A 27,109-nucleotide genomic window follows, 5' to 3' on the forward strand; every position below is an offset into this window, starting at 1 on the left:
TAAATCAATTAATTATCAATACTTTACCAAACCGCTACCACATTAGACAATCTCACAGATAGGTTGCAACCATCACAGTCATACAGGCAACTAATAATTAACTAGCTAACTAAACACAATCCAGACGTGTGGAAGAAAGTCAAAAGAGTGTTCTTGATATTCAACAAAAACTGTAAGGTTGTTCTAATATTGTTAATTAGGCTCTTCTTGAAATTGTTCTGGTTTCACAGTATTCATAAACAGATCAATTGTTTCTCAATGTTCTGATATTAAAATAAGCAAATGGTTCTTCACAGGTAACTTATAAAACAGGCAAATGTTCAGTTTCTATTAGGGTCAAGCTATGAGTGTATAGCCTATAGTTGGCTTGTTAAAGCCCAGCCTCCAACGGTTCATTCACTTTAAAGAAAGAAAATGATTTTGTTATAATATGATAATCATACGAATATAACTCTATCTATATTCGAACTCACTCAATATGTTTACTTTAAATGAGTAAATATTATTTTACTTTAACAAATCAATTTATTAATGTTGATTAATATTGCTTTACTTTGTAGATATGAAATAATAATGCTTTATAGCAAGAAAAGCTTATTTTCTTTACAACAAGAATATATTACACAATTAATTTCATTATCTGATTAATTAATTGAGAATCAAAATTTAAAGTGATATTATGATATTGATATCAAAACACAATCATAATTGTAATCACAACATATTATTCAAAATCTCACCAGAGCCGAACAGATTATTGAAATCACAAATTAAGTCTACACAAGACTTTAATCAAACTCTACACAAGAGTTATAACACAACTTGATTCAGCTCAAACTTTGAGCACCAAAAAGTCTACACAAGACTTAAATCACACTCTACACAAGAGTTAACACAAAACGTGTTTCAGCTCAAACTTTGAGCACTACAAAGTCTACACAAGACTTTAATCCAACTCTACACAAGAGTTAAACAAATGAGCCTAAAAGACTCCGCTGTGGTTATCGCTTAGAGACTATGAGCCTAAAAGACTCCGCTGTCTGGTCTCTTTTGAGACAATGAGCCTAAAAGACTCCGCTGAGTGGTCTGAAGAAACTGCTCAAAACTCTGGCATTTATAGGCAAAAAATCAAGCAAACGAAGCAAAATTCTACCCACACAAACGGATGTTAGTCATATCCGTAAACATCTGAAATTCCTTAAAACTCCCCCAGATTCCATAATCATGGACAACAACAACCCATCCTGATACCGGACATCCTCATATCAAGGATAAATAAATTCGTCAGCCCCATAGTTACGAGATATCAATCAAGCCATACCATAACAAAGTCACTCCCGTAGAATACAGGGATCCTACTTTGCTTATAAGTTTACGGAGAAAACAAGATTGATGCCTTTCTCACAATAACACCCACACTACGTAGTTTAATTCAAACTTCCGGGCCATAGGTGCATGATCTGATACGACCTGTATCAACAAAAGAAGGGTTGTTCCGGAGGGATTACAATAACAACAACAACTAATACTACGACGACGTACATCCTGTCGTAAACTGACGCCTACACGGAAGCATTTCGTTACATATCTCCCCCCTAAGACTAAATTTGGTACAACATTTAGTTAGATCAACGAAATGCCTCAAGATCACATCGATCTCGACAATTATTCGGGCTCATTGTTGTCCCTTCCTTCGACAGACAACATCGGCATCACACAACCACACTTCAACTCCACCTTGCCGTGTGTCATGCATTTCGGTGGTTCATGATCCTTAGTGATAGCTGAGACTTGTAGAGCTTTTCCAGTAGATGCTCCCTTGTCCCCATGCCGCTTCTTCTGCCAGCAATCTTTGATTTGGTGCCCCCTTTGACCGCAGTATTGACACACTTTACCTTCCACAATGAAATCAGGTTGTTTCCTTTGCCGACAATCTCTAGCAAGATGCCCTGGCCGTCTACAGTTGTGGCAAACAATTTGGTTGGAGATACGGGTAGTGTCCTTTATGATATTTTGCGGACTGTTTTCTTGGACGTTCTTTGATTTTTCTTGAGCCACTCCACTTTTGGAAAATGTTCCTGCGACACCGTGCGCTTCAATGTACTTTTCTCCTAAATCTATTACTTCCCTTGCTGTCTTCGGTTGTCTTTCTTTTATGAAAATCGTCAAATCCCGACCGCAGACACTGACAAGCTGTACCTTCAATATCATATCCAGAATGTCAGCAACTGAGTCCTTCCTTTTCCCCGACAACTCAATCCATTTTTCCATATAACTCTCCAATCTAGTCGCAAACTGGCTAAAACGCTCCCCTTGTTCCGGTCTACTCTTCCTAAATTTTTCATTGAATCCATCATCCGTTAGATTATAACGTCTCAATAAAGCCGCTTTTACTACCCCATAATCGATGGCATCTTCATCACTCAGTCGAGTGTAAACTTCCAGTGCTTTCCCTTTGAGAAGTGCAGACAACTGGATTGCCCAATCCCTGCATTCCCAGCCGTTGACTTTAGCGTATCTCTCGAAACGGAGCAGATAGCTGTCCATATGATCCTTGTTTTCGTCAAAACATGGAAGTCGAGGACTCTTAAGAGTAGGAGCATGAGAAAATGATCGAATGTCACTTGTCATACTGTCGTTGTTGGAGGAAGCCTGACACTCCGACTTTAACCTAAGCAGTTCAAGCTCTTTCTCCATCAGAGCTTCTTGTCTTTGAGCTCGTGCTCTGCTTATCTCCTCCTCTTCTTTGGCACGTTCTCTCTCCTTCTCTTTTCTCTCTTCATCTTCTTGTAACTGGGCTGTCACCCAAGCACGGAGATCTTCACCCCTTAACTCCAATTTTTCTCCAAGTTTAATTAATCTTTCCACATCCATCTCTAGGACAATTATTCAAACCAATTCAAATTCAAATAAACAAACTTCAATATGTTTATTAACACTGTTGCCGTAAATGTTACTTTCACGTAGAATAAAGTGGTATTACAAGTAACCTTATTAACGAAAGGCGGTCAATATAGATCCCAAAACAGATTCAAAACAGGCAATTAATACCGATTCCTACACGGAATTCAACATTGATCTATATATATAGACTCAATATATAGAATCAAAACAAATTTACTACAGGTCCTAACACAGAACCAACGCTTCACCCAGATTCCTACACAGAATCAAAACATTGACTTAATATAGACGCATATTAGAGTCAAAACAACTGATTTAATACAGGTCCTCACACGGAACCAACGCTTCACCCAGATTCCCCACACGGAATCAACAAAATAGCTTCACCCAGATTCCCCACACGGAATCAACAAAATAGCTTCACCCAGATTCCCCACACGGAATCATAAAAACTATCTTCACCCAGATTCTTTCTCAGAATCAACAAAATAACTTCACCCAGATTCTTTCTCAGAATCAACAAAATATCTTCACCCAGATTCTTACTTAGAATCAACAAAATATCTTCACCCAGATTCTCTCTTAGAATCAACAAAATATCTTCACCCAGATTCTTACACAGAATCAACAAAATATCTTCACCCAGATTCTTACACAGAATCAACAAAATGTCTTCACCCAGATTCTTACACAGAATCAACAAAATATCTTCACCCAGATTCTTACACAGAATCAATACCTTGACTTACTATAGTATGTGCATAGAAAGTCAGAACAAATGATTTAATACAGATCCTCACACGGGACCAACACAATCTTCACCCAGAATCAAATTACCCCAACAACCACCTTCGTTCCATACAACAGGGAGAGGGGGGACAATGGAGGCTTTACAGCGCGAGTACCGCGTGCTAAGTCAGTGATCCGTATCACGATGACAGATGACTGACAACTTAGAACTGAACAAGTGAAATTTACCAGAATAACTTGTATTACACCTTGCATATAATGACAGTCTTATAACCATTAAATGGATACCAATTTGCTTTAAGCTCAAAGATAGTATCTATCTCAAGTTTCAAACAACTCCCTAAACTGTCTCAACAATTGTTTGGTCGCGATGTCTCTTGAATGCACAACAATAAGAATCCCACTTCTGACACCAAATTATGTCACAAAGTGCGCACGTAAACCGTATGCTTATGTAGCGCAGTTTGCAACCTTGTTTATGTGTGCTATATTCAAGCTACGACACCGATCAATAACCAAACACAATACGTTGATAAAGGTTTTGAAGCTAAATGAAGATATATTTTATTACAATATAACAAAGATATTATGAGATATGAAGATGAAATGATAGATGTAATAAGTATGAAATCAAATAGATGGATGACAAATTGATGGAGATGTGTAATGATGAATATGATATGAAAGCGATATGAAAATATATAATTAAATCAATTAATTATCAATACTTTACCAAACCGCTACCACATTAGACAATCTCACAGATAGGTTGCAACCATCACAGTCATACAGGCAACTAATAATTAACTAGCTAACTAAACACAATCCAGACGTGTGGAAGAAAGTCAAAAGAGTGTTCTTGATATTCAACAAAAACTGTAAGGTTGTTCTAATATTGTTAATTAGGCTCTTCTTGAAATTGTTCTGGTTTCACAGTATTCATAAACAGATCAATTGTTTCTCAATGTTCTGATATTAAAATAAGCAAATGGTTCTTCACAGGTAACTTATAAAACAGGCAAATGTTCAGTTTCTATTAGGGTCAAGCTATGAGTGTATAGCCTATAGTTGGCTTGTTAAAGCCCAGCCTCCAACGGCTCATTCACTTTAAAGAAAGAAAATGATTTTGTTATAATATGATAATCATACGAATATAACTCTATCTATATTCGAACTCACTCAATATGTTTACTTTAAATGAGTAAATATTATTTTACTTTAACAAATCAATTTATTAATGTTGATTAATATTGCTTTACTTTGTAGATATGAAATAATAATGCTTTATAGCAAGAAAAGCTTATTTTCTTTACAACAAGAATATATTACACAATTAATTTCATTATCTGATTAATTAATTGAGAATCAAAATTTAAAGTGATATTATGATATTGATATCAAAACACAATCATAATTGTAATCACAACATATTATTCAAAATCTCAACCAGAGCCGAACAGATTATTGAAATCACAAATTAAGTCTACACAAGACTTTAATCAAACTCTACACAAGAGTTATAACACAACTTGATTCAGCTCAAACTTTGAGCACCACAAAGTCTACACAAGACTTAAATCACACTCTACACAAGAGTTAACACAAAACGTGTTTCAGCTCAAACTTTGAGCACTACAAAGTCTACACAAGACTTAAATCACACTCTACACAAGAGTTAACACAAAACGTGTTTCAGCTCAAACTTTGAGCACTACAAAGTCTACACAAGACTTTAATCCAACTCTACACAAGAGTTAAACAAATGAGCCTAAAAGACTCCGCTGTGGTTATCGCTTAGAGACTATGAGCCTAAAAGACTCCGCTGTCTGGTCTCTTTTGAGACAATGAGCCTAAAAGACTCCGCTGAGTGGTCTGAAGAAACTGCTCAAAACTCTGGCATTTATAGGCAAAAAATCAAGCAAACGAAGCAAAATTCTACCCACACAAACGGATGTTAGTCATATCCGTAAACATCTGAAATTCCTTAAAACTCCCCCAGATTCCATAATCATGGACAACAACAACCCATCCTGATACCGGACATCCTCATATCAAGGATAAATAAATTCGTCAGCCCCATAGTTACGAGATATCAATCAAGCCATACCATAACAAAGTCACTCCCGTAGAATACAGGGATCCTACTTTGCTTATAAGTTTACGGAGAAAACAAGATTGATGCCTTTCTCACAATAACACCCACACTACGTAGTTTAATTCAAACTTCCGGGCCATAGGTGCATGATCTGATACGACCTGTATCAACAAAAGAAGGGTTGTTCCGGAGGGATTACAATAGGCTTCCTAAGTCGTGACGTAATCCTGCGCAGCAACGCATGGCAACAAACCGGCTGGCTCTAAACAGTTGAGAAAAATGGCTGACACGAACTCTATTTCCATCACCGCCCTTATAAAATACTTCTCCAATGAGCATAAAAGTGTCTCGCGAGGTGAAAATCATCATCAGTCAGGTCATGTTTTGACTTTCACTTACTCAGATGGCTTGATGTTCGGCAAAGTTCAAGCCAGCATGAAGAATAAAGAGTATTCTGTGAAGGTAAGTCATTTCGTCTTCTCATTCTCACTCTCAAAATCTCACATCTCCGTAAAACTACTGTTGGACAATAATCAGTTTACTTTGAGTTTAGGCAGATTTAGTATATCCAATGGAAAGATTTAACTGTTTACGTTCGATTTTAGTTAGGGAGAGAGAGGGGGAGTCATTGAATTATTGTGTTTTTATCTTATGGACCACGGACTTTGAGTCTTTGCGGTCTTAGTCTTGCTTCGCTAATTTTCGTTGCCATTGACTATAGTCTACTGCATACTATTTAGTATCGTGTTGTAACCTTTATTATAATACTCATATGAGCATCACAATCACCAATCACGCTAGACATTTTATCATACTTCATGTGGGGCAGCGTGGATCAGCGGTACGGTTTTTGCTTCGTACCCGAAAGGTACCGAGTTCGTTCACCCGCCGCTGCGCTGTGTGGCCTTGAGCAAGTCACCTCGCCCTAGCTCAATTTGCGGCGCTGCACCGCGGTTATTCCAGTCTTCCCTGGGAATAGACCCTAGAGATAAATTTCCTCTATGGGATGAATAAAGGATTTATTTAGACCAGTGTTAGTCACGGTAAACTAAACTTCCTATTGGGTTAAGGTGTAATGTAAATGTTGCTGCTTGAAACTCGAAGAAATCAATAACATTGTGAAATTGAATGTGAACTTCAATTTAATATACGAAAACAGATAAAATGGACGTTTCGGGTTTCCCCCTTATCAACAAAGCAAGATGAATGAAAGAATCACTTAATTTGTTTTTTTAATTGAGTTTTTATACAGCGTAATATCCACTAAATGTGCTCAAAGTGCTTTACAAGGGGTCCCTGGCCAACAGCAACATTTAACATGTAAGACGGGACATGATGCCTGTTGGGCGATATTACAATTTTTTCGGACAGAGACAACGCTGTTAACGGCCAGGTACTCATTTGACACCTGAGTACGGTGAGAGATTGTGAGTAAAGAGCCTTCTCCAAGGACTCAACTATGTGCCGAGCGAGGCCCAAACCCAGGACCTTCTGATCTGAAAGCGAGTGTCATACCACAAGACCACAACAGACGTTTTATTAGTTTGTTTGTTTTTTGCCTATTGAGCATGGTCGCAGCTCTAAATTTGAATCTTTTATTCTTTTACTTCCACAGATCTATCTTGATGATGCCTTGGGTTGATTCAGTCCAAAACTAATTTGTGTGGTTTTATTTAACAATGTTAATGACATTGAACATACATTGATACAACAATGCCATAATTTGTCATGTTTATCATGTAAAATCATGTATGGACCTACAAAACCATTATTTTGAATGGTGATTTGATGATGATGAACAAAATATGTGTTGTACAAAATAAATGGCAAAGCTAACAAAATGCAGTCTCCTTAATAAGAGGAGACTGGGGATTGACAAGTGCTGCAACAAATTGAAAAATAATATCAGATGTTTCTCTTAACATGGTTGGAATATATGAGAGGATGTTAACATTTTTCAGTCTTTCATTAGCGCTCTCAACATGAATACTACATGAAGCAATTTCTTTTGTTAATAAAATCTCATTTTCAGTAAATTTATTATGTAAAAAGGGAGGGATATTTACAGTTACTCCTTGAGGTAAAATATCTTGAATCAGGATGGGGTTTTACCTTTATTACCTTTATCTGCTAAAATTAAATCTCCAGGGCTTAAAATTAAAAGTTTTAGTAATCCACAATTTTGTACAATGACCTTATCCGAGACAGACCCTGGATACAGTTTAGAAATAAAATTTATCACACCATTTGGACTCAGACCAACAAGAGCTTTAACAGAATTCATGGACCTATAAGAAGAATAAGTTAACCGTTGTTTATCCATTTCTTTAGGAATAGCAATTTGGTCATCTGTACAATCAATGATCATTCTGCAATTTGGAAATCTTAAAAATGATGATGGAGCTGATAGTTTATTTTTATGTCTAGAAGGGCATGTAACCTTCATAACATTTTCAAAGAGAAGCTTATGGCTTATGTAAAACATGAATAAAAGTTTGTATAATATTTGTTATAGTACTTTCATTAACGCTAAACAATTGTGAAATATGAAGGTTAGCGTAGTTCTGTCTAAGTTTCATAAGTGTAATAATGAAAATTTGGTCTTTTAATGCAACTGTCTCTTCCTGAACTTCCCATCCACTATAATAAATAATGTTACCTCTAAAGCACTCAACATATTGAACAATAATATTAAATATTTTAAAACAATGTACACCTGTCTCCATTCGAAGAACTTTTTCTGTAAGGCTTGAAACAGTGTAAGTGTGTTGAATCTAACTTAGTTGGGTTTTTTAAAGCTAGCTATTTCCTTATTTTTGTCTGTAATTTCTTGTTCTTGAATTAAATTTGTTATTCTATTTAAAATATCCTCACTTGTTCTACAATCTGTTTTTTTTTAAAAGATGGAATCCTGTGATGATGGTGACGAGAGTTGAGATGATGATGAGGGAGAAGATAATGAGGATGATGATGAGGAGGAAAATAATGATGATGAGGAATCTGGTTTTTTTAAAGGTGGGACTTTGTGATGATGATGAAGAGAGTTGAGCTGATGATGATGATGATGATGATGATGATGATGATGATGATGATGATGATGATGATGATGATGATGGTGATGATGATGATGATGATGATGGTGGTGGTGGTGGTGGTGGTGGACTTCTTGATGTTGGTGCCAATTGAGATGGGGTGGGAATTCCTTGTGTCACTTTTCTTTTCTTTCTTTCTGGCTCTGATGGAAACAATTTATTTTTATTTCTGTCAAACCATTCAGGGAGGTTGGCTTTGTCACCATCTCTGATGTGACAAGAACACACTCTTGATGATGATGTTGGATCTTTTGTCCTTTCACCTGAAATGAAAAGATAAAAAAAAAAACAATAATTCTGTTGGGCACATTGGGTATATTATTTAATTTGATAAGTACTTTGTTTTAGACTATCTTGTTTGACACCAGCTCAATGCATGATAAATCAAAGGTGTGCAAGAGACTAGGTTACTGGTGGGTCTCTCGCCTGTCTTTTATGAAATCGCACATTCAGCAAAATGTCGCACTTCCTCATTACTTCTTTTGATGATTTTGACTAGGTATATATAAAAATATGAATTCTTAAATTTACAGTTAAAGTTGATCTTGGGGTTGAGTGTGGCAAGACTAGCGTTTTCTCTTTATTACAGTCAGTACTGTACTGGACAGTGCGGTGATGGAAACTTTGGAGTGTCAACAGTCGGGCACAGGTAAAGGAGAGAGGTCCCTGCCGCCATCTTGCTTTGTTCACACAGAGTTGCCACCTCGGCTGTCGGGAGGGGAGGCATGGCAGAGAATCAGAGAAACTTTCCAAAAAAAAAGAGGAAAGTATGTGTGTTTGTGTGTGTGTGTGTGTGTGTGTGAGAGAGAGAGAGAGAGAGAGAGAGAGAGAGAGAGAGAGAGAGAGAGAGAGATCTGCGTGAGGGGAGGGGGAAGAGGTTGCGTTATTTTATTTATTTATTTTCATTTTGCCATAAAGGTATCGAGTTTAAAGTAAGATTTTAACAAATATTTTCTTCTCTTTCTTCTTGTTCTCCTTTTAAAAAAAATTATCACTTATCAGTAGAACTTAAGTCTCATTCAGTTTATCAGCCTTAACATCAAAACGATTGAGATATCATTTTTGCTTCAACTTCAATAAAAACCTAGTTTGGAATGTATTTTTATTTATAATTTCGTGCAATTGTACACTTTAATCATAAAATATAGGTCTACGTAAGCTAGAACTTGACCTAGATCTGGACTACGAACTCTAGCAAATGTTCGACGAGGCGTGCGTGCTTACCTGACTAAAGTGATCCACTTTTTCTTCAATTTTTTGTCTGCCTGTCCATTTGGAAATCTGTAAAACTTGCAGGAGTGAATATCTGACTGGTGTAGACAATCTGGTACAAAACACTGGACCATATTTAAGATAAAAATTGTTTTTTGAGCGATTTTCCAATTATTCCTTGCCCGGACCAAGCACGGATTTTTTTTGTTTAGAGCCAGCCGATTCGTTGCTAGGCGGACGTGACGTCAGACTGTGGAATCCTATAAGGCTAGCACTATTCAGTATCTGATACTGAATAGTGGTTTTGCACTATTCAGTATCTGATACTGAATAGTGGTTTTGCACTATTCAGTATCAGATACTGAATAGCGGTTTTGCACTATTCAGTATCTGACACTGAATAGTGGTTTTGCACTATAATACGGTGTTTTTTTTCCGAAACCTGACAAAGTGGGAGTGAATATTGGACTCAGAGAAGTGTTCACCAGTGGGGAGTGAACCTGGGACTGGGTTTAGGCGGGTTTCGTAATAAAAAGCAATTACTTTTTTACGAAACCCGACGACACCTGGCAATATCCGACAAAGTTATGGGAGGTAGGCAGCAGCGTGTGTGTGTGTGTGCGTGTGTGTGTAGGGGGGGGGGGGAGGAGGGGATGAACCTGAGATTCAGGGAAGTGTACACCAGTGGGGAGTGAACCTGGGACTCTGGGTTTTGTAATAAAGCAATAACAAAATGGGGGAGATTACTTTTTTACGAAACCCGACAATATGCGGCAAAATTGTGGAAAGTAGGCAAAGCGTGGGGAGTGAACCTGAGACTCAGTGAAGTGTACACCAGTGGGGAGTGAACCTGAGACTATGGTTTTCGGCGGGATTCAGCTAGTTTCATAAAGAAGCAATTACTTTTTTACGAAACCCGACAAAACCTGGCAATATCCGAGAAAGTTATGGGTAGTAGGCAACAGTGGGGAGTGAACCTGAGATTCGGGGAAGTGTACACCAGTGGGGAGTGAACCTGAGACTGGGTTTCGGCGGGTTTTGAAAAAAAAAAGCAATTACTTTTTGTTTACGAAATGCGCCATCTCCCAACAAAATCGGGCAAAGTTATGGAAAGTAGGCAAATAATGGGGAATGAACCTGAGACTAAGGGAAGTGTACACCAGTGGGGAGTGAACCTGAGACTATGGTTTTTGGCAGGTTTCAGCGAGTTTCACATAAAAGCAATTACTTTTTTACGAAACCCGGCAATATTCGACAGTTATTGAAAGTAGGCAACAATGGGGAGTGAACCTGAGATTCATGGAAGTGTACACCAGTGGGGAGTGAACCTGAGACTCTGGTTTTCGGCGGATTTCATCGAGTTTCATATAAAAGCAATTGCTTTTTTACGAAACACGACGAAAACCTGGCAATATCCGAGAAAGTTATGGGTAGTAGGCAACAGTGCTGGGGAGTGAACCTGAGATTCGGGGAAGTTTACACCAGTGGGGAGTGAACCTGAGACTGGGTTTCTGTGGGTTTTGGAGAAAAAAAAGCAATTACTTTTTGTTTACGAAATGCGCCAAATCCCAACAAAATCGGGCAAAGTTATGGAAAGTAGGCAAATAATGGGGAGTGAACCTGAGACTAGGGGAAGTGTACACCAGTGGGGAGTGAACCTGAGACTATGATTTTTGGCGGGTTTCAGCGAGTTTCACATAAAAGCAATTACTTTTTTACAAAACCCGACTAAACCTGGCAATATCCGACAAAGTTATTGAAGTAGGCAACAGTGGGAGTGATCCTGAGAATCAGGGAAGTGTACACTTGTGGGAATTGAACCTGGGACTCTGGATTTTGTAAAAAAGCAAAACCAAGGGGGAGGGGGAATTACTTTTTTACGAAACCCGCCAAAAGCCGACAAAGTTATGGGAAGCAGGCAGCAGTGGGGAGTGAATCTGGGATTTGGACACCGATGAGGATTGAACCCGGGACTGCGAGAGGCTGTTACCAGTGGACAGTGAGCTCAGAATGTACTTTTATTTCGAAACCTACCGAAATTGTCAAAAGTTATGGGAAGTGGGCACCATTGGGCAATGAACCGGGACTCAGGGAAGTGCACACCGGTTGGGAGTGAACCTGGGACTGTGAAAAGAGGAAATCAGTGGAAATGAACCTGGGACTAAGGAAGATGGATACCAGTGGGAAATGAAGCCGGACTATGGGATTGGGTACCAGACGAGAATGAAGCAATTACTTTTTTACGAAACCCGCCAAAACCCGCCGAAAAACCATAGTCTCGGGTTCACTCCCCCACTGTTACTTTCTTTCCATAACTTTGTCGGATATTGGCGGGTTTCGTAAAAAAGTAATTGCTTTTTTTTAAACGAAACCCAGTCCCAGGTTCACTCCCCAATGGTGTACACTTCCCTGAGTCCCAGGTTCACTCCCCACTGCTACCTATTTCCCATAACTTTGTCGGGTTTCGGCGTGTTTTGGCAGGTTTCGTAAAAAAAAAGAAACATCCATAAAAATACCACGTGTGTTCAGTAAATAGATGTCAATTGTAGTCTAATATTATTCAGTATCTATTTAAATTATTAATATTATTATCATTATTATTATCATCATCATCATCATCATCATCATTATTATTATTATTATTATTATTATTATTATTATTATTATTATTATTATTATTATTATTATTGTCATGTAAATTTCAATATAATACGGCAATTAATTCTCGGAAGTACATCGCTCAATTAAAAATGAATTTATAATGAATCGGGTTTGTCTTAGATGACAAAACAAACAAACAAACAACAACAACAAGGAGAACAACAACAACAGAAAAAAGCAAGATTTTAAAAAGTAATAAACAATAGAAGAGCACAATAATGAAAAACAACAACGCGATGATAACACATAAAAGATATTCGTAATAAATCGATAACTGATTAAATTACTCCAACTACTTGATTAAAAAAAAAATCATAACCATAATCATAATAATGACGATGATGACGATTACAACAACAACGATAATAATAATAGTAAGTAGAAATAATAATAATAATAATAATAATAATAATAATAATAATAATAATAATAATAATAATAATAATAATAATAATAATAATAAAAAGAACAATAGTATATCAACATTAACATTTCAAGCAAATAAAATTATTAAAACAAAAGTTTAAAAAATATAAATAGACAGAAGGAATTTTAAAAAAATATTGGGAAAAAAAAAAAAGTTACCCTTACCGGGATTTGAACTCTCGAACCTTAAGCTCAGAGTCAAACAGCTTATATCCACCATGCCATGGTGTCACTGAACTCTTAGAGACATTTAATCATGTCTATTCAGACATTAAAAAGGGTATTTGAATGCCTCTCTTATTTTTGATATTTTGAACTCTGTTAATTGCACGATAGCAGAAGTTAAAAAATTTCGATCAAAATATTTTTACAACTTTGAATCGGACTGTCAGTTACTGCACGTGTTCAATCTGGAAGTATAGGTCAGCAGTTTATTTCCATTCAACCGAGATTGTCGCACTTTTCACTCTCTCTTTAAAAAAGAGTTCCTTATGGATACTGAATAGTAGTGCCGCGCTGAGGACCGGACCGAGGACCGGTCCCACGGTCTTTTAGCTGTGAACCGTGGTCCAGTCCCAAAGAGGAAGACCGCCGGCGGTCCTCACTTCTTATCACCTTTCAACGGTCTCGCGCCATACTACTTCCCCAGCGATTCGTTGCCTCGGTCCTTTGCCTATCTTCCACCAATCACCACCCATCCCACTTAATTAATCGCACCCACCCCCCTTTGCCATACACTAAACGACACAGACGACCATAGAGGCAGACGACCACCTCCCTCCACTCCGCAAACCGCCCTTTCGTGTGTGAGATGGGGGGAACAGGAGGCGCACGCCTTGGACGATTCCATTATACGGGGTAAATTTCAAAATTTACTACACCATAATGATCGCAATGACAATGATCTATGATGAAGGCATGACCCCTCTTCTCTAATGGGTTATTGTTTGAAATGTATGTGACTACTAAAGATGTGTGTGTGTGTGTGTGTGTGTGTGTGTGTGTGTGTGTGTGTGTGTGTGTGTCGAACCTAGCAAGTTGCAAGTCTGATTTTTTGTTTTCTTTTGTCCATCTCTTGTCGCCACTCCTTTCTATCGCATTGTTGTCATTTAAAATAATACAATAATATTAAAATTTCGTTTGGTGTTTTAACTAATCAAGTAATATGAGTTTCATTAGTTTCTTCCGTCCAAAAAAACCAGTTATAACGTCTGTATTTTTAAAAGGTCCAATAGAATATTTGGGGACCCCGATAGCTCAGTTGATAGAGCACTCTCTTTATACGCAAAGGGCCAGAGATCGATCCCGGGTGCAGTCGATTTTTTTCTGAATCCCTGTCTACTCAGCAATGAATGGGTAGCTGAGTTTGTTAGATCTGGCGAAAAGTCACCATCGACCCCTCTTATCACCTCATCCACCCCCTCTTATTATAACTTCACGTTTCTCTCTTACTCTTCAATGCTCGCTGCCCTCTAATGTGTGGTGTGGGGGGGGGGGGGGGGTAGGAGTTGCGTGTGTGTATCAACGCCACGAACAACTCGATCAACGCCTTGGGCGATGCCATTATCTCCGTTAATGGGGATAAATTTCAAATTTTATTAAATTATCGAAGTAACAATGAAGTACGGTGAGCAAATAAAGAAGGCATCACCCCTCTTCTCTAATTAGGTTACAATTTGAAATGAGTGTGACTACTCCGTGTGTTTTACTCCTGTAGGCCACGGTTTTCATCGTGTAGCGGTCTTTAACGGTTCAAGAATGAACGGACCGGTCTAGAGACCGGTCCTTGCGGTCTTCATTTCCCAAGGACCGTAGGACCGTGGTCCTTAAGCTTGCCAAGGACCGCCCCGCACTACTGAATAGTGGCAAAGCACTATTCAGTATCTGATACTGAATAACCACTTCCTTACAATAACAACAACTAATACTACGACGACGTACATCCTGTCGTAAACTGACGCCTACACGGAAGCATTTCGTTACACACACTTTTGTTCCCTATTCAACTGTGTATCTTCAGAGGAAAATATTACTATTTGTTCACATCGAAGCGTGTCAGTGTACCTAGGTTAACAACCATCATATGGGTATCACGCACAGAGGTCTGTGGTATCACGAGATAAGATATGGATATTACACTCTTTTAATTCTATTGACGAAACGTAATCGGGACACTGCATTTCATTCATACGCTCTCATTCATATCAAACCAAAAACTTCACATAAGAATAGATACTGTCAAGCCAAGATTGAAGTATCTAGTTCTAAAACAAACTTACGATGGATGTTTGTTTCATTGGCTTACGTATTTTGTATGAAGGAACATTACACACGATAACGAAATGATCATGCTTCAGTGAATTTGCCAGTTCGGGTATGATACTTAATAGTGCAAAAGCACTATTCAGTATCTGATACTGAATAACCTCTTCGATTATAATAATAAAGTATCAACGACAAACAATCACACCAGGGAGTGAAAATCGGTTGAAAGAAATTGGTGGCAAAATATCTCAAGCAGAGAATCGGGGGAATAATGGTTAATCAATAAAGAAATAAAGGAGAGACCCCCCCCCCCCCCCTTTAAAAAATACCCTTTTCTGTTCTCTGTTACCGATATTTTAAACAGAATAGATAACAAGGTTATGCATAATTATTGAAAGCCGATTTTATGCTATATTCTTCAGTGTTTTTTTTTTTTTAAAATTAAATACCGTGTCCCATATTTCGCAACTTAATCGATTATAACTCGACGAATATAGGGGGTGATCTGTGTGTGTGTGTGTGGGGGGGGGGGGGATAGTGGTAGAGCAATACTCTTCAACAGTCGTAACGTCACTACCTTGTTGTTTGTTGTTTTTAAGGGTTTTACGGCGCTTGCAACACATTTAGGTTATATCAGCGCCAGTAAAAAGGAAGAAAATGGGATAGTAAAAAGTTCTAGAATTACAATTAAAACACCCAAGAAAAAGTAAGACAAAGGGGAATTGAGAACAAATAGGGATCAGATGTAGATTCCAAGAGCATACCACCAATGTACTTAGTTTGAAATCACCTACAAGTCTCATCCAGACACAAGCACAAAATCCAACAAAGAGGAACCCACTCAAATGCTTACATTATACATTTGAAAGAACACATACAATAATACATACATAACAGAGAGGTGATTTACAAGGAAAAAAATATAATCTCCCAAAACAATAACTATGCATTTGACTGTTTCCCTCCCAGCTAGGATTCCGGCCAGTGCCAGGACAAAACCAAGTAATCTCATTCCGAGACAAAGACAGAAAGCATGTTGGATAACAGATATAAGGGGATAGAAGACACAGTATGTACCTCCCTGCCCGCTATGGCAGGTCAGGATCCCCACCCAGACGTCACTTCCTTCCTAATGACGCATGGTAACTTAGTAACACTGGCTCTAAACTATCGGGACAATGGCGGACGCCCGTATGAAATATTTCTCCGGCGAACATAAAAGCGTATCCAGAAGAAAATAAAACATAAATTTGATCATGTTTTGACTTTTACACATTCTGATCACAAGGCATCTGAAAAGTTCTAGCCAGCTAGAAGAATAAAAAGTAATGATTTTCTTTGTTTAGAACCAAAATGGCCGCCGTTGCCGAACGGCGTGACATCAGACTACTGAATCCAATTGCTTTCGAAGCAAAATTTCCAGAGTTCAAATTCCAGTCGAGACGCTGGAAATTTTTGTTTGCTTCTTAAGATTCAATTGTAAAGGATAACATCTGAATCGACCCAATTTGTATGACATGTGTAAGTAGGTCAACACTGTCAAACATTCTTTTAAACTGTTAAAAAAATATATAACCAAATTCATATTACGCATTTTAACGGAACACTACACTCTGGTTGCTTTATATTGCAAGCAGCATAATCCCTAAATTAATCCAACAAATCGCGTTTCATGTTTTATCGCACAACAGAGGGTTTTTTAAAAGAAAAGGAAAGAAAAAAAACGCAATATAATAATTTTAATAATAAAAATTAATGTGATTTCAGTAAGTAATGATGCAATTATGTATTTACCATTAAATGTTATAAATCAGGGCATGGACATGTTAGCTAAAGGCAAGAGAGCATGAATGTTATTTAACAGCAAGAGACATCTGCAATTCCAAATATACCATTCCTTATCCCTTGAGTGCATCAGAAAAAATAGAGAAACGAATAATTCTAATATCCTATACAATTTCTGCTCAATTTCATTTTTATAAATCCTTCTTAAATTTCTAATTTGGTGTATTTTTAAGAGAAAATTGCTCCTTAATATGTGCAATTTACACTGGTTGACAAGCCGGATTACGCGTCTTTTTTAACACAAACATTTTTACAATATTGATTACTGGCCATTTTTTTTTCATGGTAAGTTATGCAGTTGTCCTTCAGCATAGAGGGATAGAATTCACCCTAGTTTCCCCTAGAATTAAGAGACAGCAACTGTTGCTCACCATCCCTTGGATTAGACCCTTTTTTAAAAAAACAACGGAAAGTGTGTGGTATATTTGTTACGTACCAGACAGCGGAACCATGCCTCCAAATGTGGGACACTTGGCAGCCCTGCACTATTCAATTGTAATATCTTTCCACTGAGTCTAGCACAGTTACCCTATCGCTATTGGGTGGATAGAGAGGTCATTTGCAACTAATCTATTTGCTTATGAGTCTAGCGCTCTTAAAATTGAGCAATCAGGACCTCCCTATTTTTTACACAAACTATAGATGAAAGATTTTAAAACACAGTACCTGCCCAATCTTGATTTTATAATCACCTCGGGCAATTTGATTTGGAAATTGTATTCATTGGTTTCTTTCCATTCAATAAAATAACCGTGGTAATAATCAAAAGGAATATCTTTTTTTATAGAAGAAAAAGCTGAATAAATATCTAGTTGGATTATTAGGCCTACAGGGTTTGGATGAATTTTGATTGTTAATAGATAGGTTAGACTGAGGTTTCTAGAAAAGAAATATTCAAATACACTAGCAATGAAAACTTTATTATTTTCCCTCAAAAGCTCATGATTGGCTCCATCTAAAAAAGTGATTGTAAAGTTGACAATTATTGGAATTTTTACCCCATGAAGCATGAGACGACTTCAAAAACTTTAGCACATTTTTCTACAGTTTTTTCTCTTTAAAGGAGCAGTGTGGCACTGCAGTACAGTCTTTCCTCATACCCAAAAAATACAGTGTTTGAATCCTGTTGCACTTTGCGGCCTTGAGCAAGTCACCTCACCTTAGCTCACTTTCTGAAAGATCCCAAAGAAAAATATCCATTTGAGGATGAATATGTAGTACTTCAGAGCCAATAGAGCCAGAGTTTATCCCAGTTTCTATAGTGTGAAACGGACAAATAGCAATTGCTTGCTACTCTTTGGATAGGGTGTGAGTCTATCGCAAAGTACTTTCCGCCAGTGGACTGGAGGGGGTCACAAAAAATATTAACTACAACCAGGATAAATCACGGTATATTTGCATGTTAAGTGAGTGCTCTTCCAACTGAGCAATCAGGATGCCCCCCTTTTCAGGATGAATAAAGGGAAATTTCTTTATTTTATTAATTAATGATTTTTAATTTGACAGAAACAAATCATTGAGAAATTATAACATAAATGATCCTACCTTAGAACGTTCACTTCAGCACTTTCTGACTCTGTAATCTGCATATTTTTAACAGCTTTAATCCCTTTTTTATGAATACTCCACATAATAGAAGACAGCCATCCAAAAGTCATAAAATTGCACAATCCATTTGTATCCAATGGAAGTATATCCTTTGACCTAAAAATGAAAAGAGTGTAATTAAACATATTTTAAGATCCCAATATTTTTCAATAAAAAGAGGGATGTCTACTGCGAGATTTTACTCGACATTGTTTCAAAACATTCTTCAATTATTATAAAAAATTAATTTAAAAATTAATCTGCTGCTATGTGGTATTGTGGTATGACACTCGCTTTTGGATCAGAAGGTCTTGGGTCCATGACTCGCTCAGCGCATAGTTGAGTCCTTGGAAAAGACTCTTAAATCACATTCTCCTGCCGTTCTCAGGTGTAAAATGATTACCTGGCATTGTCTTTGTCAGAAAAAAAATTGTATTATCGCCTAACAGGCATCATTTCTCGTTCTTTATTTGTTACAATTGCATTGGTCAGGGACTCTTTGTAAAGCGCTTTGAGAATGTTTAGTGGGTATTACGCTATATAAAAGCTCGTTTTAAATGAGCAGTTAATCAAATGATTGTCGAGGGGAGTTTTTTCTATGTCAAATGGATCCAGTCGAAAATGAAAAGCAAAACAACAAATAACAGTAAATACAGACATACCTAGATACTTGAAAGTCTAAAAATTCACAAGTCTTGGGAGATAAAAATTGTCATCGCTATAGTTGACTTTTAGCTTTTAAAAAAAACTTATAAACAAATTCGGAGTGGCTATTCGTCAGTACTGACCCCCAGGCGCTGGCACCTGCGGGTCAGTACTGACGAACAGGCACCGGCGTCTGGGGGTCAGTACTGACTAATACTATTACTATTACTAGTACTGATGCCAATTGGTCAGTTCTGACCTGGCCACGGGCGTTGACGGTACCAAAATTATGGAAAAATGCCATTTTTAAAAATAACTTGCTCTACGACAAATAAATCAGCATTTCCTGTCCCATACTAGTCGCAGGGAAGCCCTTGTTTTCACTAAATCTTTTTGTCGGTTTACGTGAGATTTGTTTAATAAATATATCAATTAATTAAACAAGTGAAATTGTCCAATCCTGAGAAAAAGACCAAATTTGGTGTTGAAACGCCAAATTGGAAGCCCTATATTTCGGTTCATCCAACGCGCATGCTCACTGCACTGATGCGTGGCGCTAGAACTGAAAGTGAAAGCTCTTTCATTGTCTCGTCTTTCTTCATTCCTGTCATTTGAAATTCGGCTTGCTCGCATCTTACTGAGACAGGAAAAGTAGAAAACGGTAAGGGCTGCCTGAAGCCGGTGATCGTAAAATACTAACGAAAGAGTGAAAATGAAAGGCTTCGTATGGGAACAAAACAGACAATGGACGTTTCGGATACAAACCCTTCATTAACACAACAATACACAAATAAACGTGGAAAACAAATAAAATATAATGAAAAATAACTTTGTCGTCTGTACTCAATGGTGGTTGAGGTTGCAGTATGAATGAAATGTCAGCGTGGGTAGAGGATAGGGTGCCCCAGGGGGGTGATCTGATTGATAAGAAAAGGTCAGCGTCAGGGAGCAGAATCTTCCAGAAAATAATGGAAGATAAAAGACATATAAGTAGTAGCAGTAGTAGTAGTAGCAGTAGTGGTAGTAGCAGTAGTGGTAGTAGTAGTGAGTGGTAGTAGTATAATAGAATGGACAAAGTATTATAAAAGAATCGTAACAGGAAATATTAGAACACATTTTCCTCTATTTTTCTTTAAATAAAGCTATAACGAAAATATACGGGGAAAAAAACAATAAAAACAAAATAACCCAAAGAAATAGAATGGACAACATAAAATAAAATAGAATCTTACGGTGGCTTGAAATAACGAGTCATATCGTTGCCCCAACGGCATCTAACGCGTTAGAAATCAAACTTATCTAGGTGACCAAGTGTTACTGTGTGCCATCGGATAAGTTGGCCTGAGAGCCTGGAATTTTAATTGTTTTTTTTTTTTAAATGGTATACTTTTGGAAGTGAAAGTATAAGTGCGAAGAGGTCTTTGCACTGACGAACAGGTCCGATGTTCGTCAGTGCTGATCAATGGTGGGCGGTGGCACAGACCGAAGAGAGGTTGTCTGTGGGCGGTGGCACCTGTTGTTCAATACTGACCAATAGACACCAGGTTATTGGTCAGTACTGACCTCCAGGCACTGGCGTCTGTTCGTCAGTACTGACCCGCATGTGCTAGCGCCTGGGAGCCAGTACTGACCAATAGCCCTAGCCAAACAAATTACAGTCACAAGGATTAAATAACACTTTAAAATCCTTAAAATCATGTGATCTAGCATCAACTTTCATTTTTAATGTTTAAAAGACTAAGAGGCGCTCATGACGTTCTGAAAATGGAGTTAAAATTTTGTAATTATACTAATTTTTAATAAAAGCAGTGAGGTCTGTAATTCACATGTAATGAATGACATTTTTTTAAAATAGCTATTGCAAGCTGAGTATAACTGATCTCAGATTTAAAAAATAACTAAATAAATAAATAAATAAAACTAATCAAAATATGGCAAAAAAAAACAAAAACCAGACTCTGAATATTCAACTTTCGCTCTGTCTCACAGCCAGCACAAAACTTGAGCATTTATATACCGCAATATCCACTAAACATGCTCAAAGCGCTTTACAAGCGGTCCCTGACTAGCAGCAATACGTAACATGTAGAACGAGACATGACACCTGTTAGGCGATGTTACTATTTTTTTCAGACAAAGTGCTCTACCAACTGAGCTATCAACCCCCCGACTAAGTGGTTAAGGCATTGTACTATGACCCGGTAAGGCAAGTCCTGGTTTTGAGCCCCACTTCAGACACTTTCGTTTATCTTTTCCATTGGGCAAGATTATTAACTCCAATTTGCTCACTTTGGACAACATGGATGATTCCTGTTGACATCTGACGTTTGAGTGATATATTATCTATTTCCTTTATGGAATGCCTCGGCAACAGCATCAAATGATCAGGCATAAGGGTGTCATTCTTCTTTATGTATATATATATATATATATATATATATATATATATATATATATATGTATATATATATATATATATATATATATATATATATACCAATATCCACCAAATGAGCTCAAAGAGCTTTACAAAGGGTCCAAGCTAACAGCAACAATTGACAACCAGAATGAGAAAAAAACACCCGTGAGTCACTCTTGCAATATATTTTCTTTTTGACAGAAGAAACACCATTACCTGCCAGGTACCCATACTCATTTTAAACCTGAGTATTATAAAATTGTGATTAAAGAGCCTTTTCCAAGGACACAACTTTACACTACCCCCAATGGGACTCGAACCATAGGCCTTGAGTTTATAAGCCATGCCACTGGACCACAAAACCGTTTAATGATTAATTGTAAACTTACTTTTTGATACATCTGACAGGAAGCCCTTTACTCATGCCTTTCCTGTAGCGAGCAATGCTTTTCTTTTTGGGAGATGGTTTGATGGCAACAGTCTCCAGTTTGATCTCAGTCAAACAGCTGTAATGAAATAAAATGAGAATAACAAATCTGAAGTCTTAAAATATAAGATTGGAATTTACAATACAACTATAACAAAAATTCAAGGTGAAATATTGATATTCAATTAATGCATTTTTATATAGGGCCAACTTTTGAAAGAGCTAAAATGGGACACACTAATGCACAATACTGTCATCTCCCAAAATAACAGTGTTTGGACTATTATATAATATAATCAAGAAATTGGAGCTTTTTCTGTTCCGTGTTTTAATTCGCTAGTCAAAAAAAAAAAAAAGCATAATTCTGGGACATGCAAGGCCATTTTCATGCACATAAACAGTCCATTTTTTTCTTTACACTTTATTTTTAGAATGCCAAATCGGGACAGTCCTGATTTTATCAGGACAGTTGGCCAGTCTGATCCATTAAAATATATTACTTGTTAAATGTTTGCATCAAAAGAGAAAAAAAATATTAAAAATCGCAGGCAAGGGATTTCATTTACTTTTTCACATCGTCTTACCTTTGATACCTATAGCTCCAAATATTTCTGGGAGGGGTTCCCGACCTCACATAGTGGGCAGGGAGGTACTTCTTGTGTGTTCTGTTATATCCCCCTATATCTATTTTCAAATTGCTTTCTGTCTTTGTCTTTGAATGAGATTACTTAGTTTTTTTCCTCACCCTGGCCGGAGTCCTAGGCTGGGAGGGAAACAGTCGAATGTATAGTTATAGTTTTGGGAGATGATGTATTATTTCCCTGTAAATCATCTCTCTACTGTTGTGAACTGTTTTCTTATTTTTTTCAACATATGATTTGTAAACATTTGAGTGTATTCCCTTAAGTGGGATCTTATGCTGGTGTCTGGGTGAGACTTTTAGGTAATCTCAAACTAAGTACATTGATAGTGTGCACTTGGAATCTACATCTGATCTCTATTTGTACCATTCCCCTTTGTCTTACTTTTCCTCAAGTCCTTTTTAATTGTACACCAAGAATGACTTTACTATCCAAATTTTCTTCCTTTTTAGCTGATATGACCTAAATGTGTTGCAAGCACCGTAAACCCCTTAAAAACAAACAAACAAACAAACAAGCTCCAAATAATTCAGTTTTAGATTGACACCTTATTTAAAATATGTGACCCATTATCTTAAAAAGTATCATGGTGGGGTTGAATCAGAGAGGGAAAATGAATTTAGAATTAAAATAACATGAAATACGAACTTTTGAGGGGTGTTTCTTTTTAACCATGTAAGAAATGGTATTTATTCTTACCTCCCCGTGACAAATAGGAATTAATCCCAAGTGTGTCATGTGTGACTATAAATATAATTTTCAGCTCCTAGTTCATCTCGACATAATGTCGCTCTTTGAGACAGTAGGTTGGTAGTTTATATTATATGTACCATTCTGTATATGTGTGTGTGTGTGTGTGTTTGTGTGTGTCGTGTTTAAAGGTTTTTAATAGACATATCATAATACAGAAACATACAGACACATCTCCATAACCTAAACACCCCCGTTCATAGCATTTTGTCCGGATTATCTCTAGATGTAAAACAAACATACGACCAAACTGGTTCGGTATTCGTATTGTCCAGAAATGGAACAGTTTGAAATTTGAAACAAAGAATGCAAAATCTATGTATTATTTCAAGGTGTTAGTAGACAGGGAATTATATGATGGGAGATTTAATTATGACGAATAATACTTGTTTGCACTGCTGCTGATATGGCTTTCAATCTTGTATGTATATATTGTTCATTGTTATATTATCATGGTTATCTTCTATATGCGTGTGTGTGTATGTGTGTGTGTGTGTGTGTGCTTTGCATGTCAAGGTTAAAGATATATGTTTGTACACCACATATACATGAGTACATTTAAGTTGAAATACTATCTTTACCACGTGTATCATTATTGTAATCTTTAATCAATAGATTATTTTATCCTATTTTGCCCCATACCATGTTATGTTATGTTACAATTACAGAGACATCTGGAGTGTGGAATCAGTGTACTTAAATTGGTATAAAATGCAGTTTTGACCTCAGACTGTGGTGATCTAAGCCTTTCATCATTGACCAATGTATTGTTTATAAGAGTTGATTTTCATTTATTTAGTTAATTTATTTTAAATATTTTTTTTTCAGTATTGTTTTGGTTCATTCTATTATTTTCACATGTGTTCACTGTTGTTTTCTTTTTAAAAGAGGTGATGTTAACTTAGATTACTGTGGTTTATTTCTAAATTGCAAGAAACAGTTTTACGCAGAACTTGTTCAGATTATATAGTCATAAAACCTCTATATCTTAATGGTTTGCTTACAAAATAAGTGTTGGGATCTGGAAACAAGAATTAGGTTAAGGTTATGATGAAAACAAAAATAAAATAAATAAATAAAAAGGAAACATGCCTCAGACTCGAGACTATGTGAAAAGATATTTTTGCCACTGTTTGGTCATAAAGAAAGCATACCTGTTGTCTTCTTTTGGATGATCCGTTTCTCTTGCCTCCGCCATGCCATGTTCTTGTTGAATCTCAACAACAGCTCCTTGTTCTCGGCAATCGTTCTTATCATTGGCTCTTTTGGTTTCAGTTGACATTTCCTCTTCTTCCTCCTGATTAACATTCAGAGGAATCGTTTGATCATTTGACGCCATCATGAAGCATTTCCTCCTCTTTGACAATCACAATTTACAATACGTCTGACAACCTTTTAATAAATAAGTTTTGATTGACTTCTTACACTTTACTAAGTCATTAGTTAACCACTGCCAAATTCAAGCACATGTTCAATAAAAAAAATACCTCATGAAACTGCCAATTTATCCATGGTGAAGTGATTATATCTGAAAAATAAAAATAAAATGACAAAATGGTGAATTATTTTTTGCTTGCCACAGCTTTGAAACTGAAAATTAAACAAGTGACCAATGAAAAAGATTGGTCCTCGTAATGTGGAGCACTTCATTATTTACAATAACAAATGACAATACTTTTAATATTTACTTATTTGCATATATTATTCCAAAATATAGTTATGAGTTGGAATGGGAGTTTTCCCTATGTAATATAAATACTTGAAGCATTGTTAGTTTTCCACCTGCTTCAAAACGTTCTTCTGATCATGGCATCTAAAAGCTTTCAATCAACCAATTGCGCTGCTTAATAATTTTTTTTTTTAATTTCTAATTTAATGTTATTTCCTTAAATGTCTTTTTTTTTTAAAGTATGTATGTACTGCATGCAAAGCTATTATTCATCCAGCATGAAAATTGGTATCCTCTAACTCTAAGTTTAATTTGGAAGGTATTGACTAAAATATCAAACAAACGTACTAAATGGGAAAATATTCCATGATTGTATCCATATGATTTTATAAGTGCTACTTTCCATCTAACGTTATAGAAACCAGGATTAACTTTGGCTCTATGGCTCTTGTGGCTCCAAAGGACCACTTATTTTTTCTTTTTAATGAAAATGAAAATTTTGTTTAAAACTAATCAAAACACAAATTACAGATATCAAATATTTTCAACCACAACTAACTGGAACTATTTGTTTTCATAAATACCATTCCCAAGGGTGTCATCAGCCAGGCATCCCTAGAAGGAATACTGGGTCAATATTTGCAATCTAAGCAAGTAATCAGTTCATAATCTTATCCAAGGTCAGAAAAAAAATATGAAAGAAGTGCCTGAAGTGAGAGACATTCCGTTGCCTTATCTCTAAATTATAGCAATAATAACATGAAATATAAATACTAATAATAACAATAATAATAATAATAATAATAATAATAATAATAATAATAATAATAATAATAATAATAATAATAATGATATATAATAATAATCATAATAATAATAATAATAATAATAATAATAATAATATTAATGTAAACATTATTATGGTATAATTGTTTTAATTATAACTTTTATCTTTAGCATTATAACTAATAATAATAATAATAATAATAATAATAATAATAATAATAATAATAATAATAATAATAATAATAATTCAACAATTCAAATATTTATCGTTATTATTATTATTAAAAAACATAATAATAACAAAAACAGCAACACCAACAACAACAATTATATTATTATAATAATAATAATAATAATAATAATAATAATAATAATAATAATAATAATAATAATAATAATAATAATAAATATAATAATAATTCAAAAAAAAATAAGAATAAGAAGAACAACGACAACAACTATTGCAACAATATCAATAAGTCAATAAGAGTTTTGTATACAACCTACAACCTGGCAAAAGTTAAAGTAAAGTGAAAAGAAAACAAAAAATAAAAATAAAAAAACGTACTGAATAAGATTTTTTTTTTTTTTACCATCTAAAGGAATTATATTAGCCTAAGTTAAAATCAGAAACAGCAATATAAAAGTGTCAAATGAAATGCGATGCGACAAAATCACACATACTACACAATGTATGAATGAATGAATGAATGAATGACGACACGCCATACAAAACGTAATTCAGTCCACGGCACGACCAAGGGACCAACTGCCAGCGCACGATTTCAACATTGGCTTTAAAATAAATGTATAAAATCAAACACAGATAATGTTAAAACTTTAACAATTGAATGTTTTGATACTTAAAATTACCTCTATAAAATTCACCTCAACAACTGGGATCCCGATGACAGCAGGGAGAAGAGCATTCCCTT

At 36.2% G+C, this 27,109-nt stretch overlaps 1 protein-coding gene and 1 long non-coding RNA gene across 4 annotated transcripts in view; one reads left to right on the plus strand and one right to left on the minus strand.

The window, feature by feature from the left end:
* LOC144974796 (ATP-binding cassette sub-family C member 5-like) overlaps positions 1 to 27,109 on the minus strand; it is a 122,597-nt gene extending 95,488 nt beyond the window's left edge. Inside the window, exons 1-4 of one of the 3 annotated variants that reach the window (XM_078918082.1) lie at positions 27,063 to 27,109; positions 24,874 to 25,247; positions 22,291 to 22,407; positions 18,796 to 18,954 (exon numbers count right to left, since the gene is read on the minus strand). In XM_078918082.1, coding sequence (XP_078774208.1) covers positions 18,796 to 18,954; positions 22,291 to 22,407; positions 24,874 to 25,061 — 464 coding nt within the window. In that variant the 5' untranslated portion in view covers positions 25,062 to 25,247; positions 27,063 to 27,109. Of the gene's footprint in view, positions 1 to 18,795; positions 18,955 to 22,290; positions 22,408 to 24,873; positions 25,248 to 27,037 lie in introns of all 3 variants that reach the window. The other 2 variants (XM_078918073.1, XM_078918092.1) reach the window with 2 other exon arrangements.
* LOC144974809 (uncharacterized) lies at positions 6,021 to 7,530 on the plus strand. Its single transcript, XR_013645822.1, has 2 exons — positions 6,021 to 6,211; positions 7,365 to 7,530. It is a non-coding gene; the product is annotated as an uncharacterized LOC144974809 (long non-coding RNA).

Source organism: Berghia stephanieae, chromosome 1 (assembly GCF_034508935.2).
Source record: "Berghia stephanieae isolate SIO BIC M18660-M18661 chromosome 1, UCSD_Bste_1.3, whole genome shotgun sequence".
NCBI classification, from domain to species: domain Eukaryota; kingdom Metazoa; phylum Mollusca; class Gastropoda; order Nudibranchia; family Aeolidiidae; genus Berghia; species Berghia stephanieae.